Raw genomic sequence first — 19444 nt, forward strand, 5'->3', positions numbered from 1 at the left:
CTTTGCCAATTAGCAACATGGTGAAGAGGTCCTCCAATCCCTAGCGATGTACAAGGTCGCCATGGTTCTTCTACCATGGGTTCTAGCAAATGAGATTTAAAAAAAGAAAACATACTCAAATTTCATTGAAATAGGTGGTGGAAGAACACACAAAGTTGATCCAAAACATTGGCGTCCAAAAAATCAAACCTACCTATCTATACATTAGCTTTACATTAGAGTGCTAACAACTGTTTAAAACCTTTGGGTAAATATGTTACATTATCATGATATCCAACCATCATAACCTTGGAAGCAAGACCTCCCATTAGCAAAAGCTATCCTACATATTACATTGATAAGGATAATTTGGAACATCCATTATGATGTGTAGTGGAGGCGCATCAAACACCTTGACATATCAATGTGGCGCCACATCATGTGGTCTATCAATGCACTTAAGTCATAATAAATGTACAAGTGTGGTACTTTAAGCTTGTTAGATATGCTCATAATATCAAAATGCTCCACTGGGTCATGCCTTAATTTGAAGAACTTGGCATGGTTAATTGGGCTTTGAGAGCATACTTAAGCATAAGCACAGAATTACCTTGGAATTGAAGATGATTTGGGGTAGATCCCAAGCAACATCATCCTGCTAGTGATCAAAACCTGGTATAACTCTGAAATGTGCTGCTCAAGGTGTGCCAAACCCTCCCCTAATTCATGGGAAAACCGTCTAAGATTGCTGATGGTGTGCTTGATGGGCTCCTCAATGTCCATAGCCATGGGGAATTGATGGGCTTCAAGGGCTTGATTAATCAATTCTTCTAAGGCAAGCAATGAAGAGTCCACGTGTTCAAGCTCCTCCAAGTAGGGCATTCTTTGATTTTTGCTTTTTTTTCTGTCCACCTGCTCTTTGACCCTTTGTTGGAGGCTAGAGAGGGCAAGGGACCAGTTGGATTGAGGGGCAAGGCAGATGGTAGAGATATTGGAGCGCCTCTGGTTGATGGACAATGCAGTGATCAAAACCCCACATATGAGAATAGTGGTGATTTGTGCTGCATGCATTGCTCCCAATAAATTGCCTTTCAATGCATCATCAATGCTGTGAAGCTTCTCCCCCATCCTCCTCAGCATGGATCCACAGGTTTCCAATTTGGATCTCTTTGGTTTCCTCCTCTGTGAAAGCTTTCCGCATTTGGAAAGGGCATGCTTGGCTCTTCTCAAGGTCGCCTCACTGGATGATTTGTCTGAACTCATCAAGTCTAGTACTAATTTGGCAAAGGAATGGTGGGCTGCAATGGCTGTTACTGTTTCTTGCAAGATTTGGCAAGCATCAAGGAGCCTTATGCCGTCATCTAAGCTCTCATCTACCCACTTGCAGAGGTTTCCCTGTTCGGAAAGCGCCTGCTGCAGATCTGGTACAAAGGCCTTTATACTAGAGTTTGTGGAGTGCACCACAGCCATGGCCCTGCCCAGCCATCTCGCCGAGAGATAACTACTGCCCACTTCATGATCATCTTGCAGCTTGAGAAGCTCTAGCTGATCTGCTAGCTTTGATTCCAATAAGCCCAGCAGTGGGTTGCAGCAGCTTCGGCCAGCTATGGAAAAGTTGGCTGAGTTTATCCGAAACGAGAACCTAGATGAAGGCCAAGACTGCAATAGAGAGGTCAAAATAGAAGAGCTCGCCATGGATAAAAGCAACCCAAGTCAGGACCTGACTGCAAGAGACAAGCAATAAAAGCAAAAAGCAGATAGGGGCCGGATATGTACCGCAAGAAGAAGCTACTAAAACGCAAAAACCTGCAGGGAACTCATGAGAAGCAATGAAACAAGGGCAAACGCGGCTAATGAAAAGCACAAAGCAGAGAAGCCATTTGCAAAACCACCATGAATGCAAGAGAAAAGCTACCAAACATAAGAGCCATTATGGCCGAAGCTTCATGAATGCAAGAGGAAAGCTAGGAGATGGCCGCAAGCAGAAAGACGATTACGGCCAAAGCTTCCATGAACGCAAGAGGAAAGCTAGTAAAAAGCAGAGAGCTCACTAAAAAGCTAAAGAACGAAGCGAAGCATATGAAGAAGATGGAACGATATCGACGTTGCCGGCAAAGCACAGAGTTGTTCCACGTAGAAGCTGCTAACGTTACCGGCCGCCTATTAATTAAATGCTAACTTGTGGTTGGCTTATATCACTCTATATTCGCCCACCTCATTATTTTTAGCCTCATTTCATGGTGTTGTGCTCTTCATGATGTTTGGTTGGGTTGGCAACTTGTGCCTTGGCACTTGAGTCGGTGCCCCCACTTCACATTTTGGGGGATTGTTTACCATTTTATTATGTAGAGGGTCCCCTCATGGATTTACATCTCAAGGACCTCCTCATGCAACTTTTCCTAAGGCCTCCTTTTCGAACTAAAACCCATTTTGGAAGCGTCTTTACACATAGTCTGAGTGGAGGTCAGGCAATGAAGTTGATAACATCGAAAGCTCTCTATTCAAAGTTGCCAAATTGCACAGGTTGTTAGCTTCCTTGGGCATAGAAGAGTGTTGAACACACAAAGCATTACACTAAACCACTTCAAGGTAAGTAAAACCTATCAGAACACACTAAGCCTTGCACTGAACAACTTAAAGACAACTAAAACATGTGGTTTAAAACTTATTCTATATGCTCTACTTTCACACGCAGTCTAGATTGCTAGGGCATGGTAGTACAAATGTGTTTGGACACTTGTTCAAATGGAATATGTTCTTGGTGGGGACTTCAAAGTTTCTTTCCTTCAAGACACCCGTGAAAGCTTCTTGATAGCTCAAACAAAATACTGCTTCACATACTCAATTAACTAGCATACTTGAAAAGTAATGCATGTTGTCAAGCTTCTAACCTCGTATGATATGTCTTTAGAGTGTTCTCCACGCTTTGGAATATAATATTCATTAAATTAGGGTCTATATGACCAAAATGACCATTTTTTTATTGTCTTGCTATAGTGTTAATAGGTTATAGGCAAACCATTTTATGAAACTAATTTACATCTAGTTATTTCCCCAAGTGAAAAACAAATTGTTTGTAGCTTCTAAACATCCAAAAGTCAATACTTTCCCGTGTGAAAAACAAATTGTTTATAGCTTCTAAACATCCAAAAGTTAATACTTTCCCATGTATCTTGCATTATTTCCCTTCTAATGAATGGAACATGTGAAAAACAATCATAAATATAAATATAAACTCGTAAATAAAAATTAGTAACTCAAGCGTATGCCATACACTTATGAGCAATATGCTACTTCAATCATGGCTTTAGAAAGGACGTTGGATTCTGTTGGTTCTAAGGAATTCTGTGCCTTCAAAATTTTCAAATTTTCTTTTGATAGATGAGATAACTTGTGAAATATAATAAATTATGCCAAGGTATACTTTTTCAATAGCCTTAATCCCTAACATAGGATCCATGAATGACATTGGGTTGGGATATTAAAATAGGGATATCTTTTCCAAAGTCCCTTTGTGTGTACTTCCCAGTCACTACTTTTGTTTTGAGTACAACTTATAAAAAAAATATTACATGAAGTTAACTTGTGTTTTAGTTATAAAGTACAAAGACAAGGACAAACTCACCAAAATAGTGATATATTTTCCAAAGTCCTTTTGTGTGTACTTACAAGTCCCTACTTTTGTTTTGAGTACCAGTTGTAAAAAATTGATTGCATAAAGTTAACTTGTGTTTTACTTATAAAGTAAAGACAATGACAAACTCAATAAAAAACAATGGCTACATTCTTCAACTTCAGAGTAGTTTCTTCCACTTTTTAAGTCTCCATCAATAATGGAGTTGGCTCTCTCACCTAAACCATGGGGTACATGTACTCTAGCTATCATCATCACATCAAGAGATGGTACAATGTTCCACCCATTATGGATGAGCAAGCACTTGAATGTCCCTTTATCTACACAAGGATATCTACAGAAGGAACAGAACCAGTGCTGCATGCCTCCTACATACAATATAGGATAGCTATTATACCTTAAAACTTGGTATGTACCTTTATGATTAAGATATCATACTCAATGTGGGATTCCTCATTGTCAAAACAAATTGTTGGTAGTGTGGGGTTCCTCATTAAAAAAACAATTATGCCAAGAGAGTACCCCATTAAAAAATTTGTGCAAAGAGAGAACCTTATAACAGCCTTTGAGGTCACATAAAAGAAGCCTAATGGGACCATGCAAATTTGTCTACTAGTTTATGAGTTAAATTGACTTTGATTTGTTCCACCACCAAACTATAGCAGTAACACTGTACCTTTTTAAAGTATCAATAAAGAGTAAATTTGTTATTGATGGTTGATAGAAATAAGTAAAAATATTAAATATTAAATATTAAATCAAAGATCTATCTTTGATAGAAATGAGTACAAATATTAAATATTAATGGTTGATAGAAATGAGTACAAATATTAAATATATTAAATCAAAGATCTAATTTTGAATTGCAAACTTGTTTACTTAAATCTTTGATTCCAAAGTTTTATGATCTTTCAGAGTCATCTTGTAGGTTTTGCACTTCCTTACTATAATGTTTAGTGAAACATGTCATAAATATAAGCACAAGCTATTGAGAAATAACATGGTTAAGGGGGATAAAGATGATGATAGACTTCATTGTGGAGAGACAACAATATTGAAGAGGATTAAGCTTAATGCTAATCAGTAATCAAGGTTTACGATTCACAATACCATAATCTCATTGCATAAGCTTTCTTAAAGTACATGATTATATAGCTCTCATCCACATGCTCCATGCACCCTTGTGCCATCCTTGTGTTCATAAATGCTCACACTACATGTGCTACCTTACACTTTCCATGTGCTACCTTTTTGACCTTTGACTTCACCTTTTACAAATGACCAAACAAATCAACCTTTGCCAATGTACCCTTAGTCTATTCCTCTTTCTAATGTGCATGCTCCTCCCATTTCTTTATTCATGTTGCACCCTCATACATTGCTTTTTTCAACACCTCCCCTCAATGTGATGAGGGTTTAACACCTAACATGTATTGACCTAAAATACACTCCATACTCATATGGTTGGAGCAGTCCATCTAGGTTGCTCTATAAGCTACATTGTTGTCTTTGTCTTGACATTTTACACACTGGGAGAGTGGGGTTACAACTAGGAGTTAGGAGCCATGCTCCTCATATCATCTAGGAGAGATGATCTACATTGCCTCCATCCTGCGAGGCCTCATCACTATCTTCCTTCTTTATCATTGCATTGGTTTCTTCCGCTCTCTTTTTATGCCAGCAATCCTTTGCTATGTGACCAATCTTGCCACAATGATGACAAGTAATCTTTGTCCTTGGTCCTTCTGTGGTCCTTGGTCTTGGTCCTCTTAAGAAGAGTGCTTTATCCTCACTCTATGTAGCTTGAACTGTCTTTCCTTGAATCCACTTCTCTTCTTCTATTGAGTGTTCCTTCCACTCCTGTAATGGTTGGATCTAGGAGGTTCCTCAAGGTAGCCACTAAGGTCCCATACTCCTCAAGTGTCATGCTTTTTAACAATATAGATCTGGCATCCTCTTCTTCTACTGGTGCCCAAATGCCAACCATTTGTTGAGTTATACTCTTCATTTTGTTAAAGTGTGTTGAAAGTGATTCAATATCCTTAATGTCTAAGCCAAAGAATTGTATTTTGAAGCTTAGTTGAATTCTTTTGCTTTGCCCCAAACAATTTTACTAGCTCATCCAAGCACCCTTAGATGTATTTTGAATTGTATTTTGAAGCTTAGTTGAATTCTTTTGCTTTGCCCCAAACAATTTTACTAGCTCATCCAAGCACCCTTAGATGTATCTTGTGATGCAATGTGATGAATAAATCCATCACCCAATCCTAATGCAATGATAGATAATCCCTTTTCATTCCAGCTTAACCATTTTTTCTTTTCATCCCCTTCATCATCCGGACATTTTTACCTTCTATTTATAATGCCCCATAGCCCATCCTTCATTAACTTTAACTTGCCATGTGTGGAAGGACTCCCCTTTGAATATATCAAGCACAAATAAAGTAATCATTTTAGGGTTGATAAGGTCTTAACACTAGTTGAGTACTACTTAAGGTCAGCGTCTAATCTCAATACAAGAGTAATTTGAATGAAGAGATTAGTGCTAATACAAGGAATCAACCATGAAACCTCAAGTCAAGTTCATTGTTTTGTGTAAAAAAACTGTCAGTGTTTATGTGAACAATTGACCCTTCAAATCAAGGGGGAAATGGAATGTGATGATATAGGCTTGTATAGAGAATCTCCCAACTTTGTGATTTAAGCTCTAACTTGTCCAAAGACACCAAGAAATGAGTGAGATAGAGCCTTGTTAGTAGAGGCTATTTTTAAGAGCAAGCTACTTTGAAACTTAATTTACAACTTGACTAGCTCACTAAATAATGGGGACTTGCTAAAAAAACTTCACATGAGCTGAATTGGACAATAAAAAGCTCAATTTGTAATAATAGTGAGTATGTATTTCAAAAATTTCACCTTTCTACCGATATTTCTATCGCCTATATTTTCTATTTTCTGTAGCTCGTAGTGTGGACCAATTAAGCTAACATTTGATATGCAAGATGTCCATACTATGGTCCAACCACATCTCAATTTCGCTAATTTCTTCTGTACGCGAACAAATGAATTGAATTTGTAGTCGACATGGCGGCGCACTTTGTGAGCAAGACAACATGAATCAGATTAATTTCTTCAAGAATTAGCAACACCTAGATGCCCACAAGATTTCGTGGCAAATGATGTAGTGTGCAATGAACACCAGCAAATCCAAGCTCTAGTGGTTTAGGAGAAGGAAGAGATTAGTGAACAGGATTAGTGAAAATGCAGTAATTTGAAAGATGAAGCAAACTTACCAATGCAAAACTATATCATGCATTGCTAGCTAGCCTAGCAAGTTCTGATACCATCTTGAGAAATCACACGGCTAAGGGGGATTGAAGATGATGATAGACTTCATTGTAGAGAGACAATAATAGTGAAGAGGATTAAGCTTAATGCTAATCAATAATTAAGGTTTATGATCCACAATACCATAATCTCATTGTATAATCTTGATCCAAGTACATGCTTATATAGCTTGCATCCACATGCTCCATGCACCCTTGTGCCCTTGTGTTCATAAATGCTCACACTACATGTGCTACCTTACACTTTCCATGTGCTACCTTTTTGACCTTTGACTTCACCTTTTACAAATGACCAAACAAATCAGCCTTTGCCAATGTACCCTTAGTCTATTCCTCTTTCTAATGTGAATGCTCCTCCTCTTGCTCCATTCATGTTGCACCATCACACATTGCTTTTCTTAACACAAGCTTAAAACTCAACACTAGTTTTTCAAGATTATTCTTGGGTATGATTTCATGTTGACTCTCCTTTTCACACCAATCTTATTGGATATGATTTCATGTTGATTCCTTTTCACACTAATCTTATTCAATATATAGAGAATAATTGGCTCTTTGATAACTCTTTGATTATCAATTAAATCTTATAGGTGGTTTAGGATTGACTCTTATTAATGTGTAAAATAATTGAACCAAATCTCAATGCCCAATTTAATCTACTAGTAGTGTATCCAAGAAAACTATTGCAAGCAAGATGGATTATATTTTGATGGATTTGAGACATATAAAAATTACTCCTCCTTTATCTAAGAAATAGATGAAACTTTTTGGATAATTTTAAAAATATTATATATATTACTATGTAACCCCCTTTTTGAAAATGGCCTTAAAATTTAGAAGAATGTGAAGGAGACGGTGAGCTTGATCTCCTTACAAGTAAACACACACACACAAGAGTAGACAAGCACATAAGAGATATGGATGGATGAATTTTCTTCTATTCTCTTCTCTTCTCTTCTCTACAACCATAATATAAAGATAAAAGTACATGCTTTATGGGAAAGTAATTTTCTACTATAACATACAAAATTTGGTCCATAGTGTGAACCCGACTAGATAAGTTGGCACTATAACTATGCCATAACTCTAACAAGCCAAAATGGTTGTCACACAACCTACAACCCACTAGTGGCATATCACCCATAATCTCACCCCAACCATGCTAGTGGTGTAAAGAGGTGGTTGGACAATAAGTGTCCTCACTTTGGGTAGATGGGATGCCCTTGACATAGCTCAATAGGGATACTTTCAATCGCACAACATCCCAAGTGGCAATCACTAGACACTCGAGAGATAACTCGACTGAGTCACTAAACCATATTATAGATAACCACATAACTTGATTGAGTTACGTGGTGAACATCCGTAAGGCACCATGTACCTCGATTGAGTTACATAGTGAACATCCATGTATGGTCACGTTATGTGGTGGATACTAATGGAGGTAGGAGAGGTGGACATCCATGTATGGTCACGTTATGTGGTGGATACTAATGGAGGTAGGAGGTGGACATCCACGTAGATGCCAAGTATGTCAATCAGGTTACCTAGTGGACACATCCAACATGGAAGTTGACCAAGATAGAAGTTGACTACGTGGATGTCCAATACGTAACTCGATCGAGTTATTTGCATAAACCATGGCATTCATGTACATCAAGCATGCACCTTGACGACTATGTAAAGAACCAAATTCAAAAAAAATCCCACGTAAATCAATTAAGTTTTGTGGATACCCAACCATCGATGGACATGTGTGCACCTCGGCCACTTTGAAAATGAAAAAATTTGATTTTTCAAATTTCCATTTAACTCGACCGAGTTACATGGATATCCAACTGATGACGCAATTTGACATTGCAACAAAGAAAAGGGGAAAAAAGAAAAAGAAAACAAAATTTTAATTTTCCACGTACCTCGACCAAGTTATGTGGGTACCCAAACCATAAATGGGCACATGTTTTCTTATTTCGATGTTACGAAGGAAGGAAAAAAATCCCAAAAAAAAATAAACCTAACTCGATCGAGTTATGTGGATACCCAACTAATGATAGACACTTGTTTTTTAATTTCAACATTGTGAAGAAAAGAAAAAAAATCTTATAAAATGGCTTACTACACAGAGCATCCAACATGTGGTGTAGTCATTTTCACACATAGTGCCTATAGTGTGAATGAGATTGGTACGTGTCTTTGATTTGTTTACTTACATGTACGTTAATGTCTCATGTATTTTTTCTATGTATCTTATTCGTGTTTGCTCTTTCATGTAGACACCACCTGCACATTCTACTCCAGAGCCAACATTATCAAAGGTAGTGCAGAAACTAACTATAAAGGTCAAGCATATGAAGTTAGAGATGGAGCAGATGAGAGCACAGATGGGGGAGTAGAGAAAGAGGCTATATGAGGCAGTCATGAGAGGCACCACATAGATGAGCATAGAGTAGAGAACTTTTTTTATATTGCTTGGTAGTCGAGGAGTCCATAGTAGTGACCCTTATCTTGCCTTATATCATCGGTCTCCATTAGAGATCCTAGCCTCTGACTACTACACAATTCCCACAAATTCTACGCGAGGGAGAGTACTCAGTATGCTTTCATTCCCTCGATGAGATAGGTGCATACACAGTAGGATGTGGTCACTTCTCCCACCTCTCTTTCATCTCCCTCTAGCTGGTGTGACAGGCTAGATGCCCAGTCTATAGATATGGCATCAACCTAGCTACATATCGAGTTTTGGGTATTGATGATCTTTACCCATGCATAGCAAATATAAGCCTTGGGGGTGCTGGCAACTCCATCCAAATGTATCTCTACATGACAATAGCTAATATGCACCAAAATAGCCACCTAAAGTGCAATACAACTTTATCTTAATATAGTGGTCAAAAGCAATCCTACTCTGAAAAGTAGTACTCAAATTGTATCTCTTGGTAGGGTAAGAATGTATACTTCTCAACAAAGTCCACATTGAGATAACCACACAAATGGGAAACTGTTCCAAGCATGCATGAAACTAATGGTCCTACCACTTGTTGGCACAATGGGTGTGTAGAATATAAGGGTAGATGTTCTCTCTAAAAGAAGTAGTGAACAATGCATGCGAGTATGTTTCTCCATGAGCTGCAACCTCCTTCCACCATTGAGTTGGTGCACTACATACTCATATTGCCACCAATGCACTACCTCAATGTCACTAACATCCCCTCAAACGTAGGTAGTGTTGCCAACCCCCCACATGCACCACATGTCCCCTCGACACACGAACGGTGATGGTATAAGGCATATGGCTCCCGTGGAGCATGAAATTTCTCTAGAAGTTCATTAGTGCTATTGTTAATTAAAAAATTACAGCTAGGAGCATGACCACTAGAAGCCCATAATACCCTAGTATCATCCATATCTAGACTTTTCCTCCTCTAAGGTGTGAGATCCCTCTGCCCCCTCCGAGCACCAGACTACCGGTATAGCTGACAAAGCGGAAGCAGCCTATGCGGGGTAGGGTTTCTCACTCAGGACCTCGCCCACGAATGTCCGGGCACGAGACTAGGCTGGTGGTCACTCTGAAAACCGAAATCGGGAAAATTTCCCATGCCCGAAAAGCGGGGACGATTTCACCTTTTTGAATTTTCTTAATGAATTTTTCTAACGAGATCAATTCTAAACTATCCTTCACCTGAGTAAACCAAATAGAAGGAAACTATCATTGATATAATTTGATCATCTGAGTAATTTCAACGCTTTTTTCCTAATCAAGATCAGGCACATCCGTTGATCCACTCAATTGAGAAATTTATCAGGGAATTAAATAGCTACTCGAATCCTAGCGTAATCCTAAGATTTTTCAGTTTGATTATTAAAACTCTACTGATTCCAGCCTAACCCCATAGGGCCCATGGGTTAGCCACCACCCTACCATTGGAATCGGTGGAACCAAACAAGTACTCACCCACCCATAATTGAAATGCCTTTCTTAACTTTAGCTTGAGAAAACAGATACGCACACACTCCTCTTTAAAACTTTAATATAAAAATAATCCATTGACAAAACAGATATGATCACAGATTTTATAATTCAAAATTTCCATTCAATCCTTTGTTTCACAAAAATATAAGTACCACTCTGGACTCTCCGTTTTGGGACCGGCTAGTCAGCAACGAGATCCAGTAACAGATTACAATAATCATTTCGTCAACATACATATATATATATCTTCCTCGACATACGAATGGGTGTCCTAAGCATCACGAGCCGGTGCATTGCCTAGTCAGAATCCTCCAGGATTCTCCATAGGTGTCCTGGTACTTTACTCAGGGACCGCTTCGTCGGCCCTCGCCCATCGTACCAGAAGCACACCATTTTTTACCATACCCATGCTGGTCAAGACCTGGGCAGGTTTTTGCCGCGTGAGCTGTCCCTCGAACACTCCCTGCCAGTTGTTGCAACCAAACTTCCATTCGATAAACATATATGCCAAATGCTCCCTCCACCAGCATTCTGGCGTAAGACAGTCCTTTAAGAAAACAGGGTTTCTATGCAAGTTTACAGTTTTGATTTTGTTTGAATACCATGAATAAATCTTAAATCTGTATCCCAATGCTTATAGATCCAGGTCTGAATTCCAAACAAAATTTCTCGAATTCTGTTAACTTGATCCTCAGATCAAAATCAAAAGTCTTAACTTAGTTTCAGATTCGGTGGGAGATTTGAGTACATTTTTCCAGAACTGGGCACATCGTCATTGATTGAAATTGACGAAGGAATTAGGTCTTAGTTAATAGTCTGAATCAGAGTTAAGGTCTGGAAAGGTTCTTCCTAAACTATCTTTTGCGAAAGGTACTATTTCAATTTCTCTTTTTCTAAATTTCGTTCGACGAATATTTGCTTACAGATTTCTAAAAACATGAATTTCTTATGAGGAATAAAATAATCATTTATCTCGATCTCCGACTTGGATAGTTTAATTGAATTTTCTCATTACCATCTTAGTGAATATGAGACGGTAGCATTTCTTCTCACAGATTATCTACTTATTCATTTTTTCAATTTTTGCGAAAATTAAACAGAGGATTATGAGAACCCTTATTTAAATATAATCATTCTATTTATGCATAAAATCTAATTCTGATGAACTCACACTTTTATCATCATAAAAAACATTTATGTTGAAAATCACTCTTTTATCATGAAAGAATTTCATTTATTCATAAAAATCATTTATGATGAAAATCACACTTTTAATATATATAAAAATATCTTTTATGCATAAGTTTATGCATAAAATCATTTATGATGAAAATCACACTTTTAATATAAAAACATATCTTTTATACATATGTTTATGCATAAAAATCATTTATGATAAAAATCACACTTTTAATATAAAAAAATATCTTTTATGCATAGGTTTATGCATAAAAATCATTTATGATAAAAATCACACTTTTAATATAAAAAAATATCATTTTATCCAATAATCAAACATCTAGGATAAAGAATGGTTGGATTTACTAAAGAAGAGAGGGGAATGCCTTTTTTCAATGAGGCATAACATCATTTGCAATTTAGAGAAGACAAAAATCATAAAAAACCATAAAATGAATGGAAAAGAGAAGAATCTTCAACTTACTAATGAATTTGAGAGCTTTCCTTTGGCTTGATGGTTTGAGGGTTCTACTCTTGTTTGAAACAAGAGTGGCCACCAATCTTTTGGAAGAGGGAAGGTCAAAAACTAATGAATTATGAGTAAAATTCACTGTTTTTGGCACTTGGGAGAGGTAGGGTAACAGTGCAAAACACTATTGAGTTTCAACAAAGGGAAAGGCTTCTATTTATAGGAAAAAGTGAGCTTCTAACCAAGCCAACTGATTCTAGAATTTTCTAGATCAGTTTGGTCAATTTCTGACCATTTTTGGGTCAGTTTTGCTCACTTTTTGGATCTAGTTGAAACAGGAGAGAGGAGAGATAAAAATATCTCATTATTTGGGAGTTTAAAACTCATTCAAGCATGTGAAATAGGCACCTCCTTCATGAGGGGAATTCCCCCATACTGAGGTGTCAAAAATACATCATTTCACCTAAATATCTCTCTTTTTTAACTATTAACCTTGTCCTTAGTCAACTCTTCATCTTATGTGAGTATTTACTCATTTTTGGGGGATTTTTCTTTTATTCTTCTATTTACCTCCTCCCTACATTTGGATGAATCTTATTGGTCCATAGGAACCTGAATTTAAAATTTCGAAAAAATCTTCACCCCCAGGATAATGGCTCTTGATTAGATTATACTTAATTTCTAATGCACCTTCTAAAAATCTTTTTGAACTTCTGTTTCAGGGGAACTTATTTAATAAGATGAGGTATTTTTCTATTCAAAAATATTTAAAAACTGAATTACCACTCTCTAAAAGATTTTCTCTCTCTAGGCCAAAATTGGTAAAAACAAGATCTTTTATATTTCTAAAGAGGGATTTTGATTACAGGAGAAGATGTTGGACATCTTGAGAGGCTGGGGAGGAATCTTAGAGTCTCTCCCACTTGAAAAACGCGAGATGCCCTCATCTCGCAAACTGGGGGTAAACCCGCAAAATAGATCGGCTTCATTCTCCCAGGTGGCATCTTCAAAAGGATAGAACTTCCATTTTACCAATAATTCTCTAAGAATTCTGTTCCTGAGAATCTTTTCTCGAACATCAAGAATTTCTTCAGGTTGGAGTTCCATCTACCCTTGGGTTGAAGAGGTTAGGATTTCATCATCAAGTACGATTTGGGCTTGGCACATATTTCTTTAGAAGGCTTACATGAAATACATTATGAACTTTGAGATGAAGAGGCAGAAGAAGCTCGTAGGCTAAGTCACCTACTTTCTTTGTAATCAGATATGGTCCACAATATCTGGGGGATAACTTCTTGTACTTCCCAAGAAATAGAGAACTTCTTTTGGGCCCTACTCTAATGAAGACCATATCTGCTTCTTCAAACTTTCTGTCTGTCCTCTTCTTATTTGCATACTACTTCTGTCGATCCTGGGCAGCTTTAATATCTTTACGGATTGACTGCATCTGTTGCTCCATGTCGTCAAGCATCTGTCTGGACATCTTGACCCTAATCAATGGGTCGGACCAAGTTAATGGAGTTAAGCAATCTTATCCATATAGAGCTTTAAAAGGGCTCATCCCAATACTTCTGTGATAAGAAGCATTGTAGGCGAACTCAACTAGGTGCAGATAGCTTAGCCACTTCTTGGGTTCCCTGCCACCACAGCATGACCGAAGTATATCTTCGATTACTTGGTTTACCCTTTCAATTTGACCATCGGTCTCAGGGTGATAAGCTGTGCTGAGATCCAAGAAAGTTCCCACTGCTTCGAAAAATGCAGTCCAGAACCTTGAAGTAAACTTGGGATCTCGATCACTTACTATTCTCCTGGGTAGGCCATGCAATCTGAAGATTTCTTTAAGGAACACTCTGGCCACATCCACTGCAGTGTAGGTTTCTTTTATTGGGATCAGATGGGCAACTTTGGTAAGTCTGTCAACTACCATGAAAATAGAGTTGTAACCTCTGAAGGTAATCCCGTAATAAAGTCCATACTGATACATTTCCACTTCATTCAGCTTTGACTTTCTGGCATGTTAAACATTGACGTACATGATTCAGTACATCCTTTTTTAGACCAGGCCAAAAGAAGCTTTTCTTTACAGACATGTAGGTTTTGATGAAACCTGGATGTCCTGCTATAAGGCTATCATGGGCTTCATTCAGAATTTGGTCCTTGGTTCCCTCATCATTGGGAATGCATAGCCTGCAATTATAATACATAATGCCATCATCCAGGCTGTACCCTTGAACTCTGTTCAACTCCTGTGGAGTTTTGCTTTCCTGCATAAGTAGGGTAGCAATAGGGCCAAAGAATCTATCTTGCATGATCTTCTCTCTTGCTTCAATAATCAAAGGATTTGATATTATAGTAATTGCAAGCAAGGAGGCTTTTCTGCTGCTGCTGAGGGCATCTGCTACCACATTTTCTTTGCCTGGGTGGTACTTGATTTCAAAATCAAATTCCTGCAGGGTCTGCATCCACCTTCTTTGGCGCATGTTGAGGTCCTTCTGAGTAAATATCCACTTTAAACACTGATGGTCTGTCATCAAAGTGAATCTTTTTCCCAGTAGGTAATGTCTCCAACCACAACTTTAAGGCATAGACTACTGAAAGTAATTCCAGGTCGTGGACAGCATAATTCCTCTCATGCGTTCTGAGTTTTTAGCATTCATAGGCCACTGCATGACCTTCCTGCCTGAGTGCACCTCCTAGGGAAAAACCACTTGCATCAGTTACTACCTCAAAGGGTAGAGAGAAATCTGGCAGCTTCAGAACGGGACTGGTTACCAAGGCGGTCTTCAGCTTATCAAAAGCACTCTAACACTTGGCAGACCACTGAAATTGGGGTATTCTTTTTGAGAAGGTTAGTCAGGGAGGAAGCTATGAGAGCATACTTTGGTATGAAAATCCTATACCAACCAGTCAATCCCAAGAATCGTCTGACTTCTTTCAACTATCTTTGGTTCAGGCCAATCTATGACTACTTGGACTTTTGCGAAATCTGGAGAAATTCCATCTTTAGATACCAGAAAGCCCAAGTATTCAACATGGTCGGCAGAGAAAGTGCATTTGCTCTTTTTTGCAAAGAGTTGGTGCTTCCTTAGAATCTTAAGAACTTTTCTGACATTAGTCTCATGGTCAGCTGCATTCTTTGAGTAAATCAGAATGTCATCAAAGAAAACTAGAACAAAATCATCCAAGTATTCTCTGAGAATGTCTTGCATTAAGCGATTGAATGTAGCTGGGGCATTTGTCAATCCAAACGGCATGACAGTAAATTCATAATGCCCATAGCGAGTATTGATGGCTATTTTTGGTATATCTTGATCATTGATCCTGATCTGGTAATACCCGAATTTGAGATCTATCTTTGTGAAGATCTGGGCTCCATTTAGCCTGTCCAGAAGCTCATCAATTCTTGGGATAGGATGATTTAGACCTCTGTAGTCCACACAGACGGTCTAAGCGTTCCATCTTTCTTTTTCTGAAAGAGAGCTGGCGCACCCCAAAGTGAAACACTGGGTCTTACAAACCCTTGTTCTAATAGCTGTCTAAGCTGTTCCTTGAGTTTGATGGCTTTAGGAACTGGCATTTATACGTGCGTAGGGCTACTGGTTGAGCTCCGGGGGTCAATTCAACCACATGATCTACTTCCCGAATTGGAGGCATTTCAATTAGTTCTGCTGGGAATAGATCATCAAATTCACTTAACCATTCTGGTTCTTTAGCCTTAAGCTTTGAGTCTTGAAGGTCTGGGGATCCGGAAACTCCAGTTCCTTGAACTTTGTTCCCGTGAAGGTCATGGAAGGGAATGGTTCCATTGTGACAATGTATATCAGCTTGATTTTTGTGGAGCCAATCCATTCCAAGGATCCTGTCAAAAACTCCCAGAGGTAAGACTTTGAACTGACAGTCAGTAACATTACCATCTAGATTGAACTGGATAAGATCTGTCTCATGGTGAGTGAAAAGAATCTTCCCAATGGCCAATTCAACTTGCATAGGTTTCCCTAATTTCTGTTCTAAGACTAGCTTACGCAAGCATCCAGGGGAAATGAATGAATGAGAACTGCCTGAATCAATCAAAAGCTTAAAATGCTTACCCTGATACTCTGCTGCTAGAGTATGGATGACTGAGAACTGATGGTTAGGCCCTTGGTTTTCAATTGCAGCATAGATCTGCCCTCTTTCCTCTTCTACTGTAACATCTGAAATTGTGACTGCTCTGGCTGTTGTAGTCTGAGGTGGAACTCTTTCTCTTTGGTTGCCCCAGTTCTGGGAAGGAGTTCTAAGGTTACTCTGGACAGAGGCAGATGGCTGAGCTAGAGTTCTTCTGGGGTTTCCCTGGCTTGGGCGAGACAGACCTTGATTGGACTGGTATGAAGAGGTTGGTCTCTGAATTCGGGGTCCTTGACTTCCTTGTCCCCTTGACATGGCAGGAGTCGGGCAGTCTTTCAGTTGGTGACCAAAACCTTGGCATCCAAAACATCGGTTTTCACTTCTGAGCTCATCTTTCTGATTTCTAGAAAGAGGTGGGGCTCCCGAGAAAGTATTCTGGGGGAAGGGTCTTCCTTCACTTTGGAATCTTCCTGGATCCTGATTCTGATTCGGGCCTTGCTGCCTCTTCGGGGGTGGAAAGTTTGAAGTACTTCCCTGGGCTTGGAATCTTTTAAAGTTAGAGGGTGTAGGCTTTGGCGGGACCGTTACTACAAAGGCTTTGGCAAAATCTTTTGCCATTCTTACTGCTTCAGCCATGGACACTGGCTTGGCATTTTTGACCAGTGTGTCCAAGGGTTCGTTCATTCCCCGAATGAACCTGGCCATGAGTTGTTCTTCATCTAGAGGTGGTGAATATTTGAGTAGAAGAGCAAAGGCCTGGTGATATTCCTCGATGGTTTTGCTCTCCTGCTTTAGCTCTAAAAATTCGTTCATTTTGGTTTTCGAAAATCCAAGGGGACAAAATCTCTTTCTTAGATAGGTTTTTAGGTCGTTCCAGGACTGAGTATTTCTGTCCAGACGGTTGGTGTCACAGTGGTTCCTTCATGCTACCCTGGCTGTTTCCACTATTTTCAGCCGGGCAAGAGCCATTTTGCTCCGTTCATTGTAGCCTGATTTCAAAATATTCTTCCATGGCTTCCACCCATTTCTCCACAGCCTCGCCTAGGTTCTCCCCTTCTCCTTTGAAGGGTCTTGTGGTTGAGTCCTATGAAGAGCCTTGCGAACGTCAGTGTCAAGCTCGTCATCTTCAGAGAGAGGGTCTGGTTGACGGCCACGGTTTTCTCATCTCATGATTCTGCCAAAAATTTAATATTATTAAATTTTTATTTTGATATCATCCACGAGATTCTAAGACTTAAGAGGTTCGGAAAACAATTTCTTAAACAAGACAATGATCTTATTGGAGATCTATGACATATGTCCGATAACAGATTTTTCTTTATCAGATCGTATGTAAACAATCACTTATACAACATGGAATTTTTCTCCGAAAAACATTTCTTTATTTATATAAAAGTTACAATATGTACATAGAGCAGCTCGGCTCCAGAATCACCGCCTCAGTCGTAATCGCATAAAGAAGCAAAACTGTGAAGAAGACATACCATGGTACATACGATTCATTACACAAAGAGGTGCTATAATTCTATTTCTCGGGATAAAGTAGCTAAGAAGTCTAAAAAATCAGCATGAAGTTCTGAAGTTCCTGGGTGAATGATCAAAGAGTTGAACATGCTGAACAAGCCCTAGTCTTATCAGAATCATGGCCAAGGAAATATTTTACCTGAGCCTCTGACACTGACACCATTGAACCATATATACCGACGTCGCTCAAGAGGATCAAGAAAGTAAAGACTCTCAAAATGGCGAGCGAGTCTCACTCTGCTCATTCGGGTCGTAGTAGAGTTGATGAGGTGATCAAACGCAAAAGCTATCATATCCTGACTCTGAGAGAGTCCAGGAATTCCAGATAGGTTTGGAGTGTCCATCTATAAAATTCTAATTCAATTTATAAGTTTTCAAATTTTGAAGTTCATTCACATAGTATTAACAAGTGAAAAATATTTCTTTCCCAGATTTCTATTAAAAAAAAATTTAGGCAATTTCTGCTCTGATACCAACTGTGAGATTCCTCTGCCCCCTCTGCGCACCGAACTCCTGGTAGCTGACAGCGGAAGCAGCCCCCTAATGCACGGGGTAAGGTTTCTCAGTCGGGCCTCGCCCACGAATGTCCGGGCACGAGACTAGGCTGGTGGTCACTCCGAAAACCAAAATCGGGAAAAATTCCCATGCCCGGAAAGCGAGGACGATTCTACCTTTTTGAATTTTCTTAACGAATGTTTCTAACGAGATCAAGTCTAAACTATCCTTCACCTGAATAAACCAGATAGAAGGAAACTATCACTGACATAATTTGATCATCTGAGTAATTTCAACGCTTTTTTCCTAATCAAGATCAGGCACAGCCATTGATCCACTCAATTGAGAAATTTATCAGGGAATTAAATAGCTACTCGAATCCTAGCGTAATCTTAAGATTTTTCAGTTTCATTATTAAAACTCCACTGATTCCAGCCTAACCCCGTCCGGCCCATGGGTTAGCCACTACCCTACCACTGGAATCTCGGTGGAACCAAACAAGTACTCACCTACCCATAATTGAAATGCCTTTCTTAACTTTAGCTTTAGAAAACAGATATGCACACACTCCTCTTTAAAACTTTAATATAAAAATAATCCATTGACAAAACAGATATGATCACAGATTTCATAATTCAAAATTTCCATTCAATTCTTTGTTTCACAAAAACAGTACCACTCTGGACTCTCCGTTGGGACCGCAGCAACGAGATCCAGTAATAGATTACAATAATCATTTT

At 38.9% G+C, this 19444-nt stretch overlaps 1 protein-coding gene across 1 annotated transcript; it reads right to left on the reverse strand.

Annotated features, from left to right (window-relative positions):
* Positions 1-228: 228 nt before the first annotated feature.
* On the reverse strand, positions 229-2097 carry LOC147609373 (uncharacterized). Its single transcript, XM_086787796.1, has one exon. It carries the CDS (start codon positions 1672-1674, stop codon positions 586-588), a length of 1089 nt encoding a protein of 362 aa, XP_086643922.1. The 5' UTR covers positions 1675-2097; the 3' UTR covers positions 229-585.
* Positions 2098-19444: the final 17347 nt, after the last annotated feature.

The sequence above is a fragment of the Cibotium barometz genome, chromosome 51 (assembly GCF_041138505.1).
Source record: "Cibotium barometz isolate CiBa-2024 chromosome 51, ASM4113850v1, whole genome shotgun sequence".
Classification (NCBI taxonomy): domain Eukaryota; kingdom Viridiplantae; phylum Streptophyta; class Polypodiopsida; order Cyatheales; family Cibotiaceae; genus Cibotium; species Cibotium barometz.